The 25,048-nt window shown below is 39.3% G+C and overlaps 1 protein-coding gene across 1 annotated transcript in view; it reads right to left on the bottom strand.

The window, feature by feature from the left end:
• The window catches only part of wdr11 (WD repeat domain 11), a 63,996-nt gene extending 43,132 nt beyond the window's left edge, over window positions 1-20,864 (bottom strand). The window contains exons 1-9 of the mRNA XM_084376089.1: window positions 20,667-20,864; window positions 19,243-19,354; window positions 16,414-16,567; window positions 15,983-16,156; window positions 15,410-15,611; window positions 10,302-10,467; window positions 6,491-6,593; window positions 5,560-5,758; window positions 3,558-3,658 (exon numbers count right to left, since the gene is read on the bottom strand). Coding sequence (XP_084232215.1) covers window positions 3,558-3,658; window positions 5,560-5,758; window positions 6,491-6,593; window positions 10,302-10,467; window positions 15,410-15,611; window positions 15,983-16,156; window positions 16,414-16,567; window positions 19,243-19,354; window positions 20,667-20,752 — 1,297 coding nt within the window. The 5' untranslated portion in view covers window positions 20,753-20,864. The remainder of the gene's footprint in view (window positions 1-3,557; window positions 3,659-5,559; window positions 5,759-6,490; window positions 6,594-10,301; window positions 10,468-15,409; window positions 15,612-15,982; window positions 16,157-16,413; window positions 16,568-19,242; window positions 19,355-20,666) is intronic.
• Between the last annotated feature and the right edge of the window lie 4,184 nt (window positions 20,865-25,048).

The following is a 25,048-nucleotide window of genomic DNA, read 5'->3' as shown; positions in this document are numbered from 1 at the left end:
TTGGCTAATTGTTATCTGCTCTATTTATTGGCTATAAATTTTACCCATACCAATAAATGGCCAATAATATAAATTTCCCAAAAATTATCAGCCTGATAAATATCATGCATTCCTATTCTATACACATATTTGTTTATAAGCAAATACATTTTTTTTATAATAATTTCTTTTTCACAGATCGAATCCAAATCTGTTCTTTGGTTGAAGTGGAAAAGCTCACAAAATCCGACTGCAGCTGGAGCCAACGGAAAACAACCTATAGTGTTGGTGTCATAAAGCTGTGGCCTCAATTTTTCAAGTTGGGCAGTCTTTATAATCTGAAGGATTTAGTGGTGAGCTGAGACAATTAAGCCACAGACCCATGTTTTATCTATATGCTCCATTCAGTTAAAACTACTATGCTGATTTCTAATACCGGCCAGTCATAGAATTTAACACCGGTTTTCACCATAAATACAAGCCCCAGGTCCAAACACACCCTGTTTTTACTGAGGCATGGGTTTTTGATGGCAAAGCCCCAATCAGACAGTTAATGACAACATTTTATACGTTCTAAATGGGCGATCGTCACCTCTTGTGTATTTGCTGCGCTATAGGACATCCTCTGAGGGTGCACCAACCTTGAAGTTATAATTGGCGCTTGTTGAAAAATCCATTTGGTTTTCATTTCATGCACCATAATAACCTTCTCTGCATTGGAAATTTAATGTCTCTCTAAATGGCCGTCAGTGCAGTGCATTGAAGATGTAATAAAATGAGATGAGGATGTGAGTCCAAACAAACCAATACATCAATAAAAACAAACTATATATGCGATATATTACCATGTACAGCAAACGAAAACATGCGACAGAGGCAAATACACCATTATACTTATCTGTATCTGTAATTGGAACAGACAGTGGGTGGGACTAAACAGAGGTTTTTCATTTCAGCCTATATTTGATATGGACTGATCAGAAGTTCCTATATTTATTAATTATAATAAACTGTTTACTTAACAGCCTCAGAATTGAGCTTCAGGTCAATGTTTTTAATCACAGAGTATAAGAACTATTATATAAAATATAAACAAAAAACATGTAAATCTAGAGGGGATGCCCAATGTCAGCTACTTGGACAATAAACCAATAAACAAATGCCTCTTCAGGGATAAACAACAAATGCCTCTTCAGGGTATAATCAACAAATGCCTCTTCAGGGTATAATAAAAAAAAAAAATGCGGTTCTATAAGCCCCAGTGAAATAAAATGTCAAAACTGAAGGTGTATAGGGGCTTGGGTTTCAAGGGGTTCAAGAATGAATACAGTTTCCTCACTAGAATGACGTGGGGCAGCCAAAACACAATAGGGCCTAGACAGACCAGAGTTTCTGGCTGGCAATCTAAGTGGATGAGGTTCTCAGTGAGTCAGGGACAGATTCATAATGAGGGTGAGAGCCACCTGGGTGCCATTCCCCACCTCTTTTAAGCCTTCAAAAAAGGGCGTTGTCACACCATGATTGGCTGGGAGGGAAATGCCCCAAGCTGCTTCTACTCCTCAATAAGCAGTCAGTCCCCCCAACCCTGCGCACAGGTGATCTGAATCCCCTGCAATCAGTCCAGAGGGATTTTGAAAATCAGCCCAAAAAAAAGAAAGATAGCAAGTCTTAAACAATGAGACTGCTACATTGCTGCGACAGTTTTTATGCAGAACACATTTTTGACAGCTAACCAATGGGGATTTTCTTTCATCACGAATATAGTTATGACACACTGTACTCAGATGATACTGAAAAGTACATTATCTGTGCCAGATACTCGTTCCAACTGGGTTGGAACTACTTGACCCGAATAATTTTCTAGTCCTATAGTGAGTTTGCCTTTGACCGACTGATGCTCTTCTTATGTCAGCCAATCAGCATCACATTTTAACAACAAGCAGGCTTTTTTACAGAACTTCAGCAACCTGCAGGCCAGTGACATTCACTCTTAACAAGAGCTTTAGGAAGCAACTGTCAGATAGAGCTATTGCTCCAGGCAGGAGCTTGTTCTAATCTCCATGCGTGTATGTGTGTGTGTGTGTGTTTGTGGATAGACAGCAGCAAAATCCCCCCCTGTTATGCCTGCATAACTACTACTGCTCCATCTCCCCAAGGCCTCCTGCTCACTGGCAGCTCAACTCTGACAAACGTTTAAAAAAAAAAAAAAAAAAAAAAAAAAAATAAAAAAATAAAGATAGTCCTGCGTCTCATTACTATTCTATACCCACATTCAACTTTTGATAGGCAGCTCTGTTCCAAATCAGCAGGGAGAAGAGAGAGAGAGAGGGTGAGTGGACCAGAGAGAGCGAGATGGAAACACATCATAAGCAAAAGGATGAGATTGTAAAGAGACAAAAGTGACAGAGAGGAAGGGCCAAGCACCCGTGGGAGTCTTTGTGCAGAGCAGCACTGACTGGGGAGTAGCGGTGGCCTGTGTAGTGTGAGGAGGAGTTACACATTAAAGCAGAAAGTGGAGGGATGCCTGAGGCCCACACTACTAACTGAGGTACAATAAAAGGTACAGGGAAGCCTGATGCAAACAAACATCGATATATGTAACCACATTCACACACACATAAATTGTTAATGATGTCGAAGATTATTTGCAGCGATCCTGCCTGCAGATGAATGTGTTTTAATGTGGCTTATTTTCCTGTCGTTGACATTGTGGCAAGGTTAACTGCTGGAGAAAGTAGAGTGTCGCGTGTTGTTGCTGCTGAGTTCATGCACGTTACACCAGAGAATTTGCTGTCAGCTCCTAAGTCACAGACGCAGTACAAAAGTGTCTCATTATCTCCAGTACACACTTTCTACAACTAAATGCATTTGAAAGAGTATAATTTTATATAATAATTTACGTTTGGTGAGTAAATCTCGTACAACTCTCGGCCACACTGACAGATTGTACTGAAAGTCATCTGATAAAAAACTACGCTGAGCGTCTCTGTTGTGTTTTGTCATTTATCTTAGATTGTATCTCTGCTTCTCTCCTCTGCTGTCTATCTGTGCCGGGGTTTGACACACACACAGAGGGACTTCATGGTGCGTTGAGGGCCAACTCTTAAACACTGAAATCTCCATCGCTTTCGTACGGCAAAGCATATGTGGCACCAACAGGGATGTCATGGTGTGTTCCAGTGAACCTCATAAAAATGTAAATGAAAGTTGTCAGGGCATGAAAGTCAAGGTCTAACAACAGCATAGCCATCAGTGCTGAAATTTTTTTTATGATTAAATCATATTGTTTTAAATCATATTGTGTCAAATTGAAGTGTTCCTAAGCCCATGTAGTAATATCCTTTATACAATCATGTGAACCATTAAATATATTGTCTTTATTTTGTGTTCAATTGAGTATATGTCAAAAAGGATTAGCAAATTATCACATTCTGTTTTATCTATTTTTTACACGGCCTCGCACCTTTTTCAGAATTTGGGTTGTATGTTGCCTTGGAAAATACAAACGTGGTAGCATTTTAGACACAAACAAGAACGTTGCTTTCTAGATGGTGTATCAGGGATGTGTAGAGCCGTACCGATCATGCTGTTAAGAGAGAGATCCTGAATCCTTTTCTGGTTTGGACCCAGTGGAGCTCCACAGAATGACACAGGGGAGTAGAGCGGCGACAGACCCGAACTGACACAAAGGGGGAGAGAGAGCATTCATTAAATACAGTCTGAAATCATGGCACACATCTGTTAATGAAACCAAGTGAATGGGGACTGATAAATTAATATTGCTTTTGCCAGTGATGAATGTGATCCACTTTTTCAAAATCTTCTACACCGGAGGGAGAAAGTAGCGCTTGTAGAGGATGACATGTTCACCAATTCCTTGTATTGATTAGATGCTGCTCCATAAAAACACAGGTATCATTCAGTGAAGAAAATATTTTCATTACTGCTGCAAACTGTGATTGAGCTTATACAATCGGGGCTTGACCTATAATCGAACAGATACGGCACAGTGAGAAATTAATTTGTTTCTACATGCTCAGCGCACCGTGACAACACCACCTTGCAAAGAGGATGCCTCTGGAATTATAATTCATGTCAGTCAAGCCAAAAAATCTTTTTAGGTTTTGTTTTGACTTTTAAAATTGAAAACTGAGCACAAGGATAACAACAATCAAAAGGGAGCATCAGATTATTAATTCAGTGTAGTGCGAAGGACAACTGGATAACACTTCATTTTAGAGGTCTGCAAATGTCATGGTAGGTGGTAATTACCAAGTAATATATTTGAAATTTCTTTGAAATTACTCACCAGTAACCACAACAATTAACTTTAACTTACTGACCCTCAGAAAATAGTTGGAAATGAAGCTGCAACAACTCACTTCATTTTAGGGGTCTGCTGAGTGGGAAGTAAGGCTGGGCTCACACTACAGGACTAACCCTAAGATCGCAAAGTCAACTTGCATCACGCACATAAGGAGATCACAGATGTTCTTGTCTCTTATCTCAAACCTGCACATACTACAAGACTGAAAAAAATGGCACGTCACACACTACAGGATATTATGAACATCCGGTGCGATGCAGTCAACATGGGCTGTCTATTCTTCAAGGAGAACAGGAGGGGAGATTTTAAGTGTTGGCTTTATTATCTGTCAACAGTATTATACAAGTTAATGTTTGCCTCAAGGGCGAGGATTGTTTAACCTTGCCTGGCAACACCATCAGCTGCTTCGGGATATCCTTCTCATTGGCTGTGGTGAAAGTACTGATTTAATGACAATTGCAGTCATCCCGATTTTGACTTCTAGGTATCGAACATGTTCGATATTTATTGGCCCTGATGAGTCTGGAACAGTTTTGGGGGGTTAAGACTGGATCTGTACACCTTTCACATTAACAGGTAATCCTTTGGTACAAGCCCAACCTTAGACAGAAACTAATAGGAAATTAAAATGGCATAATGAGCAGAATTTCAGCAGAAACCAGTTGGAAGTTTCCTGGAAATGTAAATCATGATGGGTTTAGGGTTGAATTTTGAAGTAATTAGTGTGGTAATCTGGGGGCGAATAAAATTTTGAAATGTGTTGCTTGGTAATTACCATGAAATTCCTGGACCTGTACAATGATCTTTAAAATGAAGTGTTACCAACAACTGCCATTATCTTGAAACATCTACCTGTCTGAAGCAAATAATTCCAAACAATAAATGCCCAAAATAAATTCAGGTTTTGGTTCACTCACAGGCAGACAAACCTCCTTCTGCTTCACACAGGAAGAAGACTTAAGAGAAAAACACAAAACTGTCTCCTCGACAGCAGCGAGGGAGCGCTCCATCAAAGGGAAGCAGTGCTCATCAACGACAGCTTAACTCCCTGCCCCCCTTACCTGCACTAGTCACTGAAGACTAAATTTAGCTCAGAGGATTATGTAGTTTAAAGTCTCTTTAAGTTACCTGAGAAAGTATTCAAACTTTTAACTATTGCCTCTTCCTGCAACTTCAGCCACCGCCTACAATATTTTAACATAGCTTTGCAGGGTTATGTGTGTGTGTGTGTGTGTGTGTGTGTGTGTGTATACCTAGGATTGACAGCAGCCTTGCCAGTGTGGGCTTTGAGCTCCCACAGCATGGCTCTGCCATCGCTGACCATCAGCGCGGCGTTGTTTTCATTGACAGGGCAGACGACCATGCGGTACGGCCGGACTGTCTTTGTGACTCGGATGGCATCGCACTGAGAACGCAGGTCGTACACTAGCTCGTGGACACTCTGCTCAGGGTCTGAGAGAGAGGGGAGGGGATGGAGTAAGAAAGTGGAGAAATAGAAGGAGATTAAAAAAAAGTGGGCAGAGAGTTTGAGAAGGTGGGAGAGTAGAAAAGAAAGAAGAATGGTGGGAAAAAAATTAGAAGGAATCAGAGCAAATTGGTGAACACATGAAAGGAAGGGGTGACACACCAGGAGAAACAGAAAAGAGAACATGTGGGAGAAAACATTAAGTAGTTGATGGTAAAGGAAACAGACAAAGAAAGAGAAGATAGTAGAAAAGATAAGTAAGTGTGATTGGGAGACCGCGGGAGACAATTTTTTTGAGTGTGAGAGAAAAGTAGAAGAGCAGAGAACAGAGAGATACAGGGAAGGATTTACAGAGATAAGAATGAAATCAGTGAATAAATGAGAGCGAGTGAGTGAGAGGCTCACAAAAGCAAACGGCAGGAGAAAGGGACGAAAAGAGTAGCATGGAGAGATAGCAGGAAGAGTAAGAGAGGGAGATTCAGTCAGACAGTGAACTCCCATTGGCCTATAACACTAAGCCAAAGATAAATGTGTGTAGTGAGTAACAGGCTAAATGCCCATCGGAGCATAGAGAAAGACTACAGGCCGACTGCAGTGCAGTTCGGCTGAATGGATGATGACTGGGAGTGAGAGTGGTTTCTGAGTGAAGTACAATAAGCATGTGATGTGTGTGCGTGCATGTGTGCGTGTGTGTAGATCTCCGTGGAGAGTTTTCATACCTGCTGCTTCGTCCAGAGTGGTAGTGGAGCGACACACTCGGAGAGTGATACAACCGTTCTCATGGAGACAGTAGAGAGCGTCCCGTTGAGCGCAGGGAATCACCTACACACACAGAGATAGCGAGAGAAACAGGTGATGATGTGTGTGTGTTCAAGTTAACCAACTGTCTTTTGAAGACTGGTGAACAGCTGGTAGTTTGCCGTTCGCACTGCATCCATGTGTCAAAACACATCACATAACAATATCTTCATGGCATTGTGTTTAACTTCGTACAAAGAAAAATGTAAGCAAGAGCTCGGTCAAGTTGATCTATAAGTCTTTATGTTGATCTGAATAAGATGGGGGTTTTCTTTCTTCTATTTATTACATCACACATTGATAGAATAAGGGCTGCAAAATTAATAATATGTATAATGGTCAGTTTATCCATAACTAATTTTAAAAAAAACTGAAACAAAAACAGTGCGAAACGATGGATACAATAAACACGGTTTTAAAATGGGCACCCAAGATAAGCGTCACCAACTCAGTATCCAACCAAATGTGAAATATGATTACAATCTCTCCTTCTGTTCCTGACTGATTGTCTTCAATAATGTCCAGAAACATGTTTTTACAAGACATTATGATGTCACAGTGAAATTTACCATGGGCCTTATGGATATAAGAATGTCATCCCTCATCTTCTTATCCTGTTAAACATTTGTGTTATTGTTTGTCAAAGTCAGCTTATGAGTTATGGCTGAAAAAACATGTTCTGTGAGTGACTTTTGACCAGCATCAGTTCATATAATCAGTTCATCCTTGAGTCCAACGGGACAGTTGTGCAAAAATTTGAAGAAATTCCTCCAGGCATTCTTGAGATATCTAGGTCACAATAATGGGACGGATGGATGGACAACCTGAATACATAACACCTCCGGCAATGGCCAGTGCAGAGGCATAATGACAAAAACTCAAATTGAAGAAGCTGAAACCAAGAAACATTTGGTGATTTTGCTTGATAAGCAAAAGCTGTCAAAAGATGCAGAAGTTTAAAAGATGCAGAATTGTCTGCTGCTGTACCACCAGACTACGAAGCAGTGTCTTTCCTCAGGCCTTGAAACTCCTTAGCCTCATCTTAATCCTGGATTTTATAGCTATCGTTGAACCATTTGGGGTACAGGCATGGTTTTGGGCTGTTTTGAAAGGTTATTTTTCAGAAGCTCTGCAAGTGCTTCTGGCATTAATCTATAGGAGTGTGACATTTACTAAATGTTTTAATGCAAAAATAAGCCTGCAGGTGAACTGTAACTGCCCCTTTTAGCTGGAAAACACAATGCACCCACATAGTATTGTCTTATATGGTCCAAGTTCAGATTTAATGACAATATCACTGAAAATGAACATTTAGGCACCTGGCAATGCAAATGGCATTTTGTGACGTCAAGATACCCCTGCCTGAGAGTAACAGGAGCAAAAACTCATTATAGCTCTTTATTTCCTTATTTACACTAACTAAAAAACAGCAAAACATACTGAACTACATACACTTGCATAATTGCAAAAGAACAGGCTTTAAAAACTGATATAAACTATATAATGCTGGTTTTGAAATCTCATTGCTACATGATGCATCAATCATCTGGAGGCCGGCATTTAAGTGGCTCAGAGGAAGAGGATGAAGAATTTTGTCACCATTTAATCATGGGATACTGTGTTTTGGACTAAATGTCTAACTGAAATGGATCTAGTGGACATTTGGGAAAAAGAGAAGACTGTGTGAGATATTGAAACACAACACTTTATTGGCGAGTTGGCAAAACTTTGCACATGCTAGTTCACTAGCTTGTTTGTTTGTTTGTTTGTTTGTTGATTGTACTTTGCTGATGTGGTTTTAAATTGACATGGTTTGCATGAATAGAATCCCAAGATATGAAGCTTTCTAAAGATGTATGGCATGACTATAAAATTAAATTAAGGCATTTGCCTATCTCCTTAGCTGTGTTTGTACTGTTTGACATACTAGCCGGACGCCGACTTTGAGTGCCATAAAGGGACTACAACTTGTATTTCGTTGTAAAACACATCCAAAAATATGAAAGGATTCACTTTCAAGTTTATCCAGCCCACTGAACTCTCAAAGAATGAAACAAGCAGATAGCATTCATTTTGATAAGCTTGTGCAAAGAGGATCAACCATACTCAGCAACATCGTGAAGGTGAAAAGACTGACGACGCTCAGTTTATTTTCAAATTTCAAACAGTGGTTGAGATTTTAAGGTGACAGTTTTAGTACTTGCGGAGCGTTTTGCATTGATCATTCTTTTCAGAATCAGTTTTGGTGTTCTTTCTCTACTAATCATTTTAAACCCAGACCCCCACCCCATGCATTGCAGTGATAGATTTCATATTGGATTGCATTAGATGCACAGCTACTGCACGTGTACCTGATCAACTCGCAACTCTGTGCTTTGTGTATGTGCCACATCCGACAGTGTGCAGTATAGATTTCATGTGTCTTTATTCCCCTGTTGTTCCTGGGCTCTGTTACACTCTGGCCTGGCTTTTGCTGAAGCTGTGTCATCAGTCATGCAAATTGGCTGCGTGACAAGCACTTTATAACACTTAGAGAAGGGAGGCGTTGGCTGGACAGAGCCTGGACGGCTGAGTAATACCCCTCTAACCCTGCTCTGCAACTTCAGGTCTTACTCTGTGACTACAAAGGCTTGTTCTCTGTCTTTGTACTGTTTAACCATGGATCCATTATCTAAAACAAGACCACTGACAACCCCCAAAAAGTATGATTTATGGAAGTAAAATAAAATAGAACAGAACACACTTCACGCACACAGAAAATGTCAACTGACAGCAGTGATAAACTGAGGAGCAGTAAACTGGTCCATGCACGAACAATTTCAAGGCTATATATTTTAAAGGGCATATTATGGCTCAAATGGAAAAGAGCCACCACTGTGAAAACCATAAGATCCACTCAGTGAAATGATAAGCCTCCACAATGGTCATTCCCTCACAGACAGACAGACACGGAGCTGGGAACGAAAGCAGAGTGAGCAGAGTGACATTAAGAGACAGTCTCTGCTCCATTACTAGCTCTGCAGCTGTGACAAATCCTTTATCTAATACCCCCACAGCATTCATCAATTTTCAATTACAAATCCAGACTCCAAAAGAAGGGAAATGGCACATAAAGGTCACAGGTGAATGCAACTAAAGAAAGGAACAAGAATTCAAATGACGTGTCGTGCTGGTGAGATTTTTTTTGCTGTAAGTAAGGACTGCGTGGCTCTGCGGTGCAGTTGTCGAACCTTGATGAGGTGAGCACTGAGAGGGATGGAGAAAAGTAGAGAACTTTATCATTCATGGCAGGGGGAATTGGCTTCCTGGAAGAATAATCCATAAAAAGAGACAGATTTTGGTAAAGCCCTGTGAATAATGCAATAAAAGTAGAAACTTTGCACTGGGTTCATTTGAGGGGAGGAGGAGAATGTGATGTAGGAAGCGTGTTAGAGAGAGACGGCACGGCAATGCTTTCATTTATCGCACCTCGACCAACTGAGACGTCAGGACTGACATTGTGCGAGTCGTCTTTTCTTTGTAACGTTCAAATGGACGGGAGTGTCTCAGCATCAAATTGAAACCCTGACAAAATTTTCACCCCGAAAAATGTATCTAATTAGCAAATTAATCACCTTATTTACACCAAAACAAGATTAGCTTTTCTTAGGTGTGCAATTTCCACAGATTCCATCAAGCTTTACTGAGCTCCTAATTAAAGAGAATTTGCTATCCATGTATGCAGCACCTCACCTGAATGAAGGGCACCCCGGAGCGCTCAATGGCCACCACGCCCACCGTCTGGCTGAGTTCCAGGTCCAGGATGAGGATCTCTCGGGGATAAAGCAGCAGCATGTGGTTCCTCTTGGATGGCAGGTAGGACAGCTGGAGACAGTCGTTCAACGTCACCGCCTCCGCACTAACAGCACCATAAAGCACAGGAAGGTGGGGAAAGAGCACAAAGTAGGAAGAGAAAATACGATTTAGTGTCACCTTTTTTTTTCTTTGAAAGGAGAGTTCTCCTCAATATCAAAAATACACACTTTTCTTCTTATTTATCCATCTAGATTGTTTTGCTATGAGTTTTAGAGATACCTGTCGTAGAGATGTCTGCCTTCTCTCAGATATAACAGAACTAGATGGCACTTGTGGCGCTCAAAGCGCAAAAAAATATATTTTGAAATGAAGGTCCAGATAACAGGATATACTTCCAGCCTTATTCTTTGGACTTCACCAGAGAGATAATAAGACTCTGCTGTAACAACACATGCACAGGAAACATGCAAATATGATGAACACCGGCGAGATGATGGATAAGAAAGTCTTTAAAAAAGTTTAATACTTTAGTAAGTTTAATAAGAACTGTTTCATTTCTAAAATCAACTTGATCTTTATTCGTGTCTTCCCATACAGAGGGGTGAATAAATTAGTGCTGTGATCTCTGTGAGTCACAGACAAATGAGGCAGAATTTAAAATTGGTCTAAGGATGGGAGGCTGATGAATTAAGCAGGTATTGGCAGACAAAACTCCCTCCATTATTATAAGAGTCCTGGAAATATTCAACAAAGCCTGTTTGCTGTAACTTCTTTCATGTGGGTTTAAATTAATTATAAATACTATTATTCAAGGCAGCAGCCAAGCTTGATCTCTCCATATGACAACAAAGCAGTGACACACACAAGAAGGAACAGAGGGGCTGATTTTCACTGAATCTATGAGCAGGTCTGTGGCCATAATTCATCTCTATGGCTTCACTCCTTCAGGTCACCATGAGATCAAATAAAGGAGAGACTAACTTTATAACACAATGGAGATCATTATCACCTTGGGGATAGCGTAACAGATAAAATGGACTCGAAAAGGGGAACCCTTAGGAGTTACTGAGCTAAATCACACTGTAACTGCTTACTGAAGTCAGGCGAGGCGGAGATAGGGGCTGAAATATCGATGCCACCAAAGGCAAAACATCAGACAGAAACAGCATAGGAGATTTCTATGTCTTAGATTCAAAAAAGAAGAAGAAAGATCTTCAGAGAGAGAGAGGAAACCAGATAAGAGGGAAAAAAGTAACTGAAAATCCTCCCAAAATATTCAGCTGTCCAATTTCCAAAACATCACACGGTCCTCACATCTCTCTCTCTTTGCTGAATAAGAGTGAAGGCTACAGCAGTCAGTGGATCATACATAGTTATACATTGGCACATGCACACATGCGCTCCTACAGAGAGTGTGAGTTGACTAAGGTGTGTTTGATAGAACAGGAGGCTACCTCCGAGGACTGAAGTTTCAAAGAACTTACTGCTCCTCCTATTATTTAATCATCTCAACATAAATGCCCCAAAGGACATTAAAATCAAATACAGTGTTTATACATTACGTAGTGACTTCAGCTTGAGCTCCTGAGGTCTAGACAATACAGAATAAACTTATACAACTTGAAACTGGCGGCCAGGCTGTTGTTCGTAAATCACGACTTTGGCTTGGATTTGCACACAAGCACCAAATGTGTGCATAATTAGGTTCTATAACTGAGGCCCTGCAGTCTTGGCTAAGAGAAGATCAGCAGCAGCTGGAAATGGAAATGGGGACAAAAAAAGAAACCACTAAGCTTCAAACGCTCATAAATCATCAGTTGTCTAAAACACACAAAACATTGTTTCAACAAAATAAAACTTGCCCACTTCAGTTGGTCATGCCCTTTTTGATCTATAGCTAGCTGATCCCTTGTGATTTCCATTTAAAACTTTGTACATTTCAGGGTTTGACTGAGTGCTTCAATTTCATCTCGAAGGGGAACATGTCTGTTAATTATTAATTATTATCTTTAATTTAATGTTCATTAGGTTCTATCCTGTCCTTGCACTTCTAGCCTTTAATAAATATTTTAACCTAATCCACTAATCCTTAGATGCAGAGTATGTATTTTCTGCCGCTTTGTGTCTCTCAATCAAAACATACAAAAGACTCAAGTAGTGTGGGATCATGGGAGTGGCTGTCTTCATTAAACAACCACCATTGCTAAAGAAAGTCTATTTTCTATTTCTCTAATTTATAGTTCATTAATACATCATTAATATTTTAATGAACTCAAACTACATTTTTGATACTATCTATAGTCAGGGTATTTTTTCTACAATAGCCATTCAATGTATTTATATTAAGCAAATACTTCTAAATATAGTAGTTTTCATCTTTAGTGGCAGGGTCCGCCATTCCCACACTGAATTCAAATGGCCGTCAAACAAACAAATCACAGAACAGGACACGTGTATTTTACCAATGTTATTGTTACTAACTCACTGTTTACAGTCGACTGTCTTTGCACCATGTCAGAGTTGTATTAAGTTGCTGCCAATGCAAATGTACCAACCACTACAGCGTCACATTAAACACACTCACATTGACATGGCACATCGTTTTGTGCTGGATAATTTGGAGAATGAAAAACTGGTGTCTTCACTAAATTTGACATTAGATGCTTGCAATTGTGTTGGCGAGCCAATATGTAGGATCAAATAACTTTTTTTTAATAGCTAGTGCAATGAGCCACTGATTTCTAACAAACAAGCTGCTCAATGAGTTTTTGTTCCCCCAAGAATTCTGGGATCTGTAAAGTTAAACCTTACATGTGGTTAGAACAGTAACAACTGCTGTCTAAAATCTTTTACGATGGCTTTGTAAATTATTTATTTATTATATAGTGATATTAAATTTATAAATATCAAAAATCAAAAATTCTGACAATTCAAAAAAATTGCATTTTGTTTGTCCATGTGTGTTTCTGTGTGTTTGCGTAAGGACCAGGCATATGCGAGTGTAGGCATGAAGCCAATATCTGTTGTCTTGATAAAGGAACAACTAGACTAATAGTTACCTAATGAGACACTAATGTGCAGGATTGTGTATTGTATAGGAGGTTCTTGTTTAAACCCCCATCTATCAACCACAGCCAGACAGAGCCAAAGAGGAGAGATACTGTAACACTGGACATGATAAACGTCCAAAATCGACACACAGACAGGGGTAACTGAAGGAATACAGCAATTATACCCTGCGTGAAAGGTGAGGGAAGAAGGTGTCAATTACCAACAGAAGACACGAAGACTGAAACGGACACGCGAGGGAGGCAAGATAAAGAATAAAGGCAAGTAAGATTAATGGAGTGTTTGTTATTACGGCTGGTTGGGTGGGTGGACAGAGAGGCAGGGGTGCTGCCGCTATAAATAAGCCTGACAGTCACAACCACTCAGGCAGGAAGCTGCCAGCACATCAAAAAAGCCTTTGGCTCCTGATCTGTCTAAACTTTTGTAAATTAATGCCTTACTCAATTTAACAAGTTTGTCACTTCATGACATAAAAATTAGGTTAGCCACTTCTTCTTATGTGTCTCTGTATTAGAAGGCAGTGCAGTAAATCTGCCAAATGATCAAATCTTTCACTATTCTTCAGGGAAATCTAGGCCCTTCATTTCCACACTTATCTTGATTTATCACCAGATGTAAGGTTAATTGATATGACACTTTCAATCCCAAAAAAGCTTAAATTTGAACATGGTCGAATTGATCAACGTCAAACCATGATGGAAAAAAGGGTTAGCTGTACATCAAACTCTGCACTCATTTGAACAAAACGAAAAAAAAGCCGAAAAGATGATAAATCCATTATTGATCTTGGATATCGAAGCCTGTTATATTATCCTGATACAGACATCTTTAATTTTGCTTTTTACACTCAAGCAAGACATAAACAGTGCCTGAATGTGTCGTCCAGCAGAAGAGGACATAATGCATGCTGACAGGTGCAGATTCAGTACAGGTCAGGGGCACATACAAACAGTGTAGCTGAAGATGCCCTGAGCCTCATAAATTGTCTGATAATATTATCTCATGGGACTCCGTTTGCATAAACCTCTGTTAAGTTGACCCATAGCGATGCCCTTCAGTCCAGTTGCCAGAGCAAAACTGAAAAGGACCTTACTTGAAATGCAGACAAGGTTATGGGAGAATTCTAAATCTACTTTCACACTGGACAAAAAACCCTCCAACACCCACTAACACCTGGCTTTTGTCTTCTATGTGAAAGGATTCAATCGGCATTCATTCCCAGGTCAAATGATTGTGTAGTAGTCAGGGGTCTTTGGCACATAAAAATACTTTTATGCCCGTCTCCGTTCGAGCAGCATCGTTCAGTTGACGTTACACTTAAATGAGAGACTGAAGTTAAAGATATAAAAGTTTGCTGTTTTCCAATGCGATCATGAAGTTAAACATGACACACCTACCAGGCAATGGGAAAGGAGTCTATCACTTATTTCATGGGTTTATTTAAAAAATGCATATACGTGCACATTTTGGTGTAAAATTGTATAAAACTAATATATTGGCAAGATATATATCACATTTCAAAATGGTTTAAAATATGCAATAAATATATTCATACATTTTAAAGCAACATTATGTAAAAATTTGGCATTTTGTGCAATTTGGCGCCCCCCACAGTTTCTGAGTGGAACACCGCTGTTGTAAATACAAATCCCAGGTCAATAACAATTTATCAGATGTAATGTAGGTGCTGACTACAAACGAAACTAGTTACGTCATAACAATGTTATGTGTTGAAAACTTGTATGTTGAAGTGAACATGTATGTAACACTGTGATCCTCCCCTCTCACTGAAGTTACATAGTGCAGAAACAAGTGATGGGGGGACGGAGTGGCTGAGACAGAGACACCATTCACACCATTACAAGACACTGTAGCATCAACATGATTTTGAAGCTGTTATTTTAAGGTAAAAAAGTTACATAATGTCTCTTTAAAATACAACTATGAAAGTAAAAGTCTAATACAGTGGCTCTTACGTGGGTTTTTCGTTGGTGATGAGCACTTTGACCTTGTTGAGGGCCTTCTTGGCGCCTGTAGGGGCCGGAGCAGCAGCAGGCGCAGGTTTGGTGTGGGCGGGGCTTGCATGGGGGCTGGCGATGTAGACCTTTTTGCCAGCACTGCCTGGTGGTTTAGAGTGGGTAAAGTCTGTGATAAAGACTATCCCTTCACTGGTCAGCACTGCCAAGAAAGATAAAAAAAGAAATTAAATTAAAAGATGCATCTGGTTGTCACAGCTGTTGTGTGTGCAGCTGTGCATCTGCCACTTGAGGAAATGTCTGTTTTTTTTACCTCTGCTTTTCCTGAAAATGAGATGTTACCAACGGTTCAATGGTTAGCATATCTGAATGCCATGCATCTTTCCAAAGGTGGCACAGTGTTTCTTATACTGTATGTGTTGATATATTCAGCAATAGTATTGATGTTCATTCCATACTGAGCTTGTAGAAACCTAAATCTAGCTACAATATAGAGACATGCATATGTGGGCAAGAGAGTAAAGAAGTGAAACCATGAATAAACTTAGGCTGAGTCAGATGTTGTTCACCTACATGCCATGTTGGAGGGATCAAAGGGGTCAAAAGAAAAGGAGAGGATGTTCTCAGCGTAGCTCTTCTTCCACAGCTTGGTGCCTGTGTCTCCGTTCCACAGAACGATGTAGTTGGGAGGGTGGATCGCCAAGAGCAGATCGCGAGACGCATCCTGATTCCACAGCCACTCCAAGTCTGGCAGAGAAAGACAGCAAGACAGAGCGCAGAATGTGGGAACGAAGAGGATGGAGGCGTAGTATGCGCCAGGGAGAAAGACAGAGAATGATGGTAAGAGCATCTTAATGAAAACAAATGGCAGACAACAGAGCAACAATTCAAAGTTTCTCATTGGCAGTGCTGCCAGGGAAATTTCCCCTTCCTGCACAGAGCCGATAGACAAAGAATCAATCCAAGCCTACAAGGAGTGGAAGGGGGGGGGGGCGATCTCATACCCTGGATAGGTTTGGAGTGTTCCTGGATCTCACAGTGAGCCGTGCCGCTGACCACATCCCACACTATGATCTTTCCTGAGGCATCACCCGAAGCCAGCCGCAGACAGTAGGGAGAGCTCAGGTTGTGGTAGTAGTTTTCCCTGGACCATTTCACCTAGCAAACACAAAAACGCAAAACACGTGCTGAGTATCTGGCAGTCGCTATGGAAACACTGCAAGATTTCCACATTTTGTTGCCATTTGTGTGGATAAAGTAAAAAACAGGAGCTGAGGAGAACAACATCACTAATTAGTTCCAGGGCAAATACTCTCTTTTCTTAAGGAATATAACATCCTTGAGGAATTTAAATAAGGCTTTACCACAGCACTGGAACAGCTCTCCCTATAATTATCACACTTAATTATAATGATAATAGGGTCTCAATTCTTGTCCTCTCAGTGCAGTAATAGATACAATTGACCCTCATATCTTAATCAATAGTTGTTGATTAAGCCAAAAGTTGGCTGGTCTGACTGTTGTTGAAAACATACATCAAGTAGAGGAAGTTTTAGGTCAGTCTTGGTCTTGATCACATATCTGGCAAACCGGAATTTTTTTTTTTGAGGTTGCACAAGGAAGCTTGGTGCCATGATATGAGAGAAAAATGTATGTTTCCATAGCTATGCAGATGACAAACAACTGTACATCTCTGCTGAACAAAATAACACTGCAGACTTCTTCTTTACTCATTGCCTTTTGGCAATAAATAAATGGATGAGCAATTAAAAAAGTAGGACAAAACTGAAATCATGTCTTGTTGGCCCTAAAATCAAAAGAGAAATGCTGTTTAGTAAGCTCAAAATCAACTCCCTCAATTAAACTTGAGGTATCGAGTCTTATTGGAATGTTATCCTTGATTAAGATCTGAGCTTCAAGTTCCACATTAACAAGGTGATGAAACAAGAATTTTTTAGTTCGACTATTTATAAATAAAAATGAGCTGAAAAACATATTTTATGCCTTTATTGAAGGCCAACCATGTTTCCACATCAGCTTTGTCAGAGTTCTTGCAACGATAGCAATGCTGGGGGTGTGGCTGAGGGTGGTGACTGTATAGCTGTGACATCACAACATTAAGGAAGTCCTGACAGCTCATTTGAAGGCAAAGTTTCTAAATATGGGCTGCGTGCATCTCTACATGGATTGCAGTGTTTATAACATCTAGACCTGACTTTATAATAAAAAAAAAGACATGGAAATTTCACTTTCTAAAATATGGGACCTTTAATCATTCCATTGTATCCCTGTTTGTATGTATGTACATTCTATCTCTTTTTCATGTGAAGCACCTGATGCATGTAAGTTCTTCATTGTAAAGCACTTTGTACTATTTCTTCTTGCAAAACAGATATAAAGATCTTCTCATTAACTGTAGACCGATCCAGAGGAGGTCTTGTTCTTTATTAGTGCTTATAGAGATTTTAACTAATGACTAGTGCATATAAATGTGGGTTTATGGGACCGCACTGAAATGCAGCCAATGCTAGCTCTAGACTTAAAAAAGACAAATGAGTGTATGAACAAGTTGGTGTTTAAATAATTGATTCTGTCTCTAACGCATTTGTTCCTGAATAGGCGTGCTTTATTGTGGCTAGTGGCTACTTTTTCTTTTTGTCTTTTCTTTTTTATTCAGCAAGCTTTCTTATATCAGGCTGGGCGGTGGTGAGGAATGGCCCACTGCTGTGGCTGTGGTGCTTTACAAGATTAAAATGTGCTTCAGAGTGAGGAATGAGAGCCTCGGATTGAGCCCAGGCACTGATAATCACTGTGGAATTTATTGTCCATTATTTACTCTTCTGCAAAACACACAAACAGATACACACACGTAAGCAAACAAACACACCCCGCAAGCAAACACACACACACGAAGATTCGATAGGACTCTCCGTCAAGGCAGAGGCAACCTTTATTGGTGCTCTGGTGTTGGCTTACACAGTGAAGCAGAGTTGAATGTGTCAGCCAGAGAGTGACGAAAACAGCTGAGCTCAAGGTCATTCACTGCTAACATATATACTGTGTGATAACATGTTATTCTTTAGCAGGTGTGTGTTTGTATTTTAAAGCACAAAATCAAGCAAGAAATTGATGTACATTTAAAGGACATACAGTATGACATACTGTACAGTAAGTGGACTGAATATATTAAAGCTTACATACTTCACTTTCAAACATGCTGACTTAAGTGTTTTTGATTTGAGGCATCACATATTCAATACACACTTTTTGTGATTGAGAACGTAAACAAAACAGGCAAAAAGAAAAACAAGTGCCCAAAGCCGGATTTCTTCATCCAACATAAACTTATCACAGTTTATTTTTTAGGCTTGTTTTTCTCCTACAGCTGCCCTTGAAATAAATCAAATTATTTGTTGTAGCTTATGGAGCACAGCTGCAGCTATTAGTCAATTAACTGAATAGTCAATTATAAATACACAAGAAATTGCCAACAATAATTACAATTGATTGTTCCACTAATTTTTCAGGCAAAAACAACAGATTTGCTGTTTCCAGCCTCTCAAATTGGAGGATTTGCCACCTCTTTGATTCTCAATGAAACTGCTTTGGATGGTTGGACCTCACCTTGGGCTCTGGGAAATGTGACAGCCATTTTTCAATTAGTTTTTATACAGAAATAATGTACAATTTTATCCAGAAAATAACCATGAAAAAATGTATTATTGTGATTATAAGTTATTATTTTGATCGAGAAATGAAAATAATCATTAGTCGCAGCCCTACTATGAAGATACACAAACACATGAAGAAAAAAGTTAACTTAGGAAACTCACCTTGACAACATTAGCTTTGTGCTTCTCCAACACCTGGATGGTCTGGGCTGTCTTTGGATCGATGATGAGAATACTGGAGTGACACCCTTGAGCTATCAGGCCCTGCCAACCCCTACAGTAAATGAAAGCCAGGGAGAATGATGGAAAGAGGAGAGTAACACATAAAGAAGGTGAATGATGAGGCCATCATTCTGTGAGAGAACAGAAAGTTCTTTCCACTTCAGAACGAAAAGTGGGAGACTGAGCCAAGTGATGCACAAGACTGTATAGCACATTTTCCAGATGTGAACTTAAACATCTTATGACACAACTTCAATGAATGTGCCCATTTGCTCTTGCAGTGGTTTGCATAATATTTCTATTGAATGTGGTATAAATTTAAAGCTGTGTCCACATTGCAAATTCCTGCTTTCCACTCCTTGCCCATATCCATCTTCAAATTTCAGTGTGGATACAACATCTGCATGCTGACCCATCCAGACTGCAGAAATATCAATTCCACGCCTAATTTAGAAACTCATATACAGGCTGTGCTTTCAAGGAGAGCCACAACAATTAATTGATTAGTTTTCACCTATTACATTAATCAGTAACTATACTTTTCAAGAAAAAGTCAAATTATCGGATTCCAGCTTCCAGCAGGTTTCTTTACTCCTCTACTACAATAATCTGAACATATTTGGGTTGTGGACAAAAAAAGATATTTGACAATGTTATCTTGTGCTAGGGGACACACTGATTGACATTTTTCACTATTTTCCGATATTTTAGAGATATTTTTATAGATTGTTTTTACAGTGATTGATCAATGGGGGAAAAAATCAACAGAATAAAAATAACTGATGCAATCCAACTTTAAAGTCCTAATGCAAAATTAGGACATAATTCACGGCTGAAAGCATTGTGACTGTAAATCAAAATTAAAAAATCAAAATCTCTAAACTACTACAACTATGATATGCACAACAAATATCATCAAACATATAATCCCATTTTCTCCACCTGCTTGAGGTAAACAACATCCAGAACATTTACACTGAAAGTCTTTGTCAGAGGTGATTAATGCAAAGTAAGAGGTCTCATGTGTACACATTGAAATATGTGATAAATTAACCATTGTCAGCTCCATATATGCGGAGTTAAACTAAGGCTTCCATATATCAGGCCCAGCAAAATGTCACATCACATCACATCACATGACACAAGACACCCTTCAGCTTTTTCTGTTTTCATGAGGAAAACTCTGCATTATCAGCATCAATTAGCACTGAACTCCACTGAGGCAGTAATGAAAGGTAACAATGAAATGAAACGATGTACGACAATGTAATAAGCAGGTCGTAAACATCATCTGTCCGTCGCGATTTGACTAAATGAACCAGCTAACTACAAAATAATGCTAAAGGCAGAGATGCAGTACTCACCAATCTACGGCGGTTTTATTCTGTAAATTGAGAGTGCCAGTCAACGTCCGAGCCGCGAGTTTGATGTTGACAGTGTACGGAATCATTATTGTTGATCAGTATTTACGACACATTAACATTTGTTCACCGAAAGCAGCTACAGTTGATTAGCTTATATGGTTCGGCTGTGTTGAGGATTGTAACAGGAAGCGACGCGTTGTTTCGAAATGGAACGCCGTGTGGGAACAAAATCCCAGCGTGAAAGGGTTCCGACTAACATCCCACTGCACAGAAGCAAAATATTAAAATTGATGAATTCTCTTAAAATGTAAACGTCTTCCCGGCCAAGAAATTAATAATATACCATTTCATACGAACTAATTAGATATGTATTTGTATTTATTTTACATTTTACATCCAGCACTGCTGTAATAGCATAGCCATTGTAAAAGTAAAGAAACGTAATTTTCTTGTTTTTGTCTTGCTTGTTTTGTGAAAAAAATATCTTATTAGGCTTAAGAAAGCATATATATTCTCATTTAAATACTGAGAATTGTTATGATTCCATCTTTAAAAACTGTTTAAATTAAAGCTACTGTAAGTGATTTATTTTTGATTCAAATAAGTGTTAACCAGCTCTATATTCCAACAGTAATCAGTATTTGGTCAGTAACCCACATCTCTCCTCACCCCACAAATTTGGTAAAAGAGTGAATAAACTTAATGGAATCCCTACCCTCTTTATCCAATCAGGAGAGAGAACTCCCAAAAGAGGCGGTCCTGTCTGCTCGTGAACGCATAGACAAGAGTATCCCCCTGTTTGCTGCTATGTCTATGCTATGATTACTGCTCAGTGTTCGTGTGGTGACGTGAAAAGGAGGGAGGGGATTTCTAACACCAGAACAGACAGGTAGTTAGCTAAAACAACAGCAATGCTTACAGCAGCTTTAAATACAAACACAATTGTCACTGATAACTTAGTGGTGGGGTGAAAATTTGTACTGTAATTGCAATCAAGAAGATAAGCTGGCAGCACTTGCACATGGAAATTAAATATCACCTTTTAAACTTGATGTCACAAATGAAAGACCACCAAGAAGTTGATTTTTGAGTCTCTTTCCCAACTCGTCAAACACTGATGCTTTCGGTTGGTGGCCGGCCTGACCTACCAATCCAGAGTGACAGTATTTGATGAGTAGGGAAACCCAAAGCATTATTATTTGACAAGTCTGGAATGAGACTCAACAATCAACTATTTTACAAATGGGACCATTAAATCCAAAATATCGTTACATAAAATATATCTGTTATTTTTTTAAATGTTGTTTGAGCCATTTCATTTTTAAAAGTGAATAAAACTCTAGGACATCAATAATTAATTTCAGTCACCAGTAATAAGTTATTTACTCAAATAGTGTGGTTTACACCATTGTTTTAAATTGCATAATTGTTCCATTGTTCCACTGAATTACTGTCGGCTTCATTATAATTTGGCTACTAATGATTTTATGCCCACCAGGTGCATAGGAGTTTCAAATACTGGGGAGACCTCAGGCAGATCACTGTGTCTATGCTGCCAGGAGCAGCATTCTGCAGGAAGGTGGTGATATCAAAGTCTAGCCTGATGGGCTCGGAAGCAGCACACAGGGGAGAGCAGAATGGCTTTTGGCCACCACAGCTGTGCAACTTAAATCTAAACTACCTCAAATAACTGTTGGCAGCTCAAACCATCAAAGTCTTTCTGCCTTTGATTTGGTGGCACTTCCTCCCTACAGTGAACCAAGCTGGTGCGCTGGCTGACGAAGAACACACAGCCAGGACTCCGGGGAAAAAAAACCTGTTGTGGAGACTGACAACCAATGCTTTCAGTTCATGAACAGCTCTGAACATCTCCGATGACCTTTGAGAAAGGTATAACTTTTATCCACCCACTGTGGCATATTAAACAAGACAAGTTTCCACTGTACTAACATTGAAGGACATTTTTTTCATTTGTAGAAGCATTGCAGTGGTGTGAAAAAATGTGTAATAAAGTCACAAGCTTGTATAATGAGAAAAGGTTAACAGCTTCCTCGCTCATGGTTCACCGGCGCAAACGCAGCACTGATAATGGTGTTTTCATAAAACAAGTGGCCTCATTGTTATTTTGGACTATTTTCTTCAGGGAGTTGTCATAAAACATTCAGTCTGGTTATGACCGTACCACATGCACTGCATTTACACACTCTATCACAACAATAAGCTTAATAGTTATTTCTAACATTTCTAACTTAACAAAATTATTCTAACTTTCTGGATATATTGTAAGCTAGGTCCAATATACATACCTGGGTATACAGTAGGGGAAATGAATTTGAATCTTCTTCGAACTGCTTTGTGGCAGATAGACTAAATGAACAGGTTCCATAGCTTGCTTTGTCATATGGTTATTGGATTTATGTTAGAAAATCCCTGCAGCTCTTTTCTGATTTGCATGTTAATTGTCAGTTTGTTGACTCAAGATCACATCAACCTTTACATCCTGGATGTTTGACTGCCTGTCAGAAATCGTCTCCTGGTCACGGTTTTCTGCACATTCGATGTAAACACCCAGAATCTGTCACATCCATCATAATTATTGGAGGACTGCAGTCATCAAGAACACTACTGAGCTGATATAAAAAAATATTATACAACTTCTTACTCTTCCCTGGCTTTGATGATGTGAGACCTTATGTCATTTGCAGACTTAGAGGTACTGTGTCTGGATCTCATTAAAGCATTTTTTTCATTTAATTCCCCTACTTAAACTGATGCATTTGGCAGCATGATGGTAAGACTTCAAAAAAATAAATTGAAAAAAACATACCCTCTGTTGGAATATGTTTTTTTCACTACTTGTTTGATGAATGTGAAATCTTTCTTTGAGGAGGAAGTGGAGTGGATGCACAGAATTTCAATTTATACAATATTGATATTCCCCTCTGAATTCATGAGACCAAGCATATTTCCCAAAATGTCAGTGTCTCTTTAAGAATGATGGGTCTGAGTTGTCCTGGTTAGCTAATGATCTGAAAACATGTTCATTCTAAGTGAAGCCTCGATCAATTCTGTCAGGGGATCGATCTCAACCGATGTTTTTTCATCACCTTTTACTATTTACCATCTATTATTTACTGTCAAACTACCAATTTATGTGCTTCTATTATAGAACATTATACACATGATGTGTGTGCTATCAGAACATTTCTTGAGTCACATTTATCTGCCGGTGTCAGCCGGGCAACCTGTTGTTTACAATAGGAAACATGTTTGCAGCTGTGTTACCACCTCATTCAGACGGGGAGACTCTTTTACGCTCGATTATAGTAATTTAACGTGCTGCTGCAGAACAACCCCACAAAAACACAGGCCTGACATGCTATTATGTTATTAAGCACTTTGGCCCAATATGTTAACACAGAACGACAAGAGTATCCCATCAAAGTTCTGTCTCTGGCTCAACAGGACTGCAAAATAAACAGCGATACATTGTTTGTAATTCCTTTCAGAGCGACACATACAGAGGCCCTTTCCTGATAGCACTATGATAAAGGTTTGGTCAGGTTTAGTCACACCTCAGTTAGAGTTAGGGAAACATTGTTAGTTTGGGTTAAAATAACTACCCTTAGCCATTTCAAATGTGAAAATCACAATTTTACATGTAAATTGAACATTTTCTCATGTGTGATTTAAACAAAATTTGAACACGTGAAAGGGAAATAATGTCACATGTGAACTGCACAATTTCACAAATGGTTTTGTTCGCATATGAATAAACATTTCCAAATACAGTAAAAGATCAAATGTGAACTTAAACATTTTTCACTTTTTTCACATGTGAATTGGAATTTCCAAATGAAAAGCAAAAGCTGAAATTACATAAAATGTGCCTCTTCACATGGGAATTCCACGTTTCACATTTTCACAATCTGCAATTTTCATGTGAGCTAACGTGAAAAAACAATACCACATGTGAAGTGCTAATTTATTACATTTTCAAAGCTCTGTTTAGCATAAAGACTGGAGGTAGGTGGAAACAGCTAGCCTGGCTCTATTCAAAGGAAAACAAATCTGACTAACAGCACAGTAAAGTTTATATCCTGTTTATTTATTCCGTACAAAAACATAATGTAGAAATGGTAAGTCATTTTTGGGGTATTTGAGAAACCGCTGAGCTGTCTTGAGGGAGGACGACTGTAATATCCACCGTCTTTCAGCTCTGTTTTGTTCTCTAGGAACTCCTGAGAAAAACATTTATCTGGGTCTTCTGCTTGCGAGGTGCAAAACCTTCTCCACCAGTAACTAATTTTCCTCAGCTCTCCCCTGTTTCATTCCAGAAAGGCAGTGTTTAGTCAGTTTGCCCTCTCAGGACAGGCGTTATT

The sequence above is a fragment of the Pagrus pagrus genome (assembly GCF_965226575.1).
Source record: "Pagrus pagrus genome assembly, chromosome: 15".
Classification (NCBI taxonomy): domain Eukaryota; kingdom Metazoa; phylum Chordata; class Actinopteri; order Spariformes; family Sparidae; genus Pagrus; species Pagrus pagrus.
This window is presented reverse-complemented; position numbering and strand designations above follow the sequence as displayed.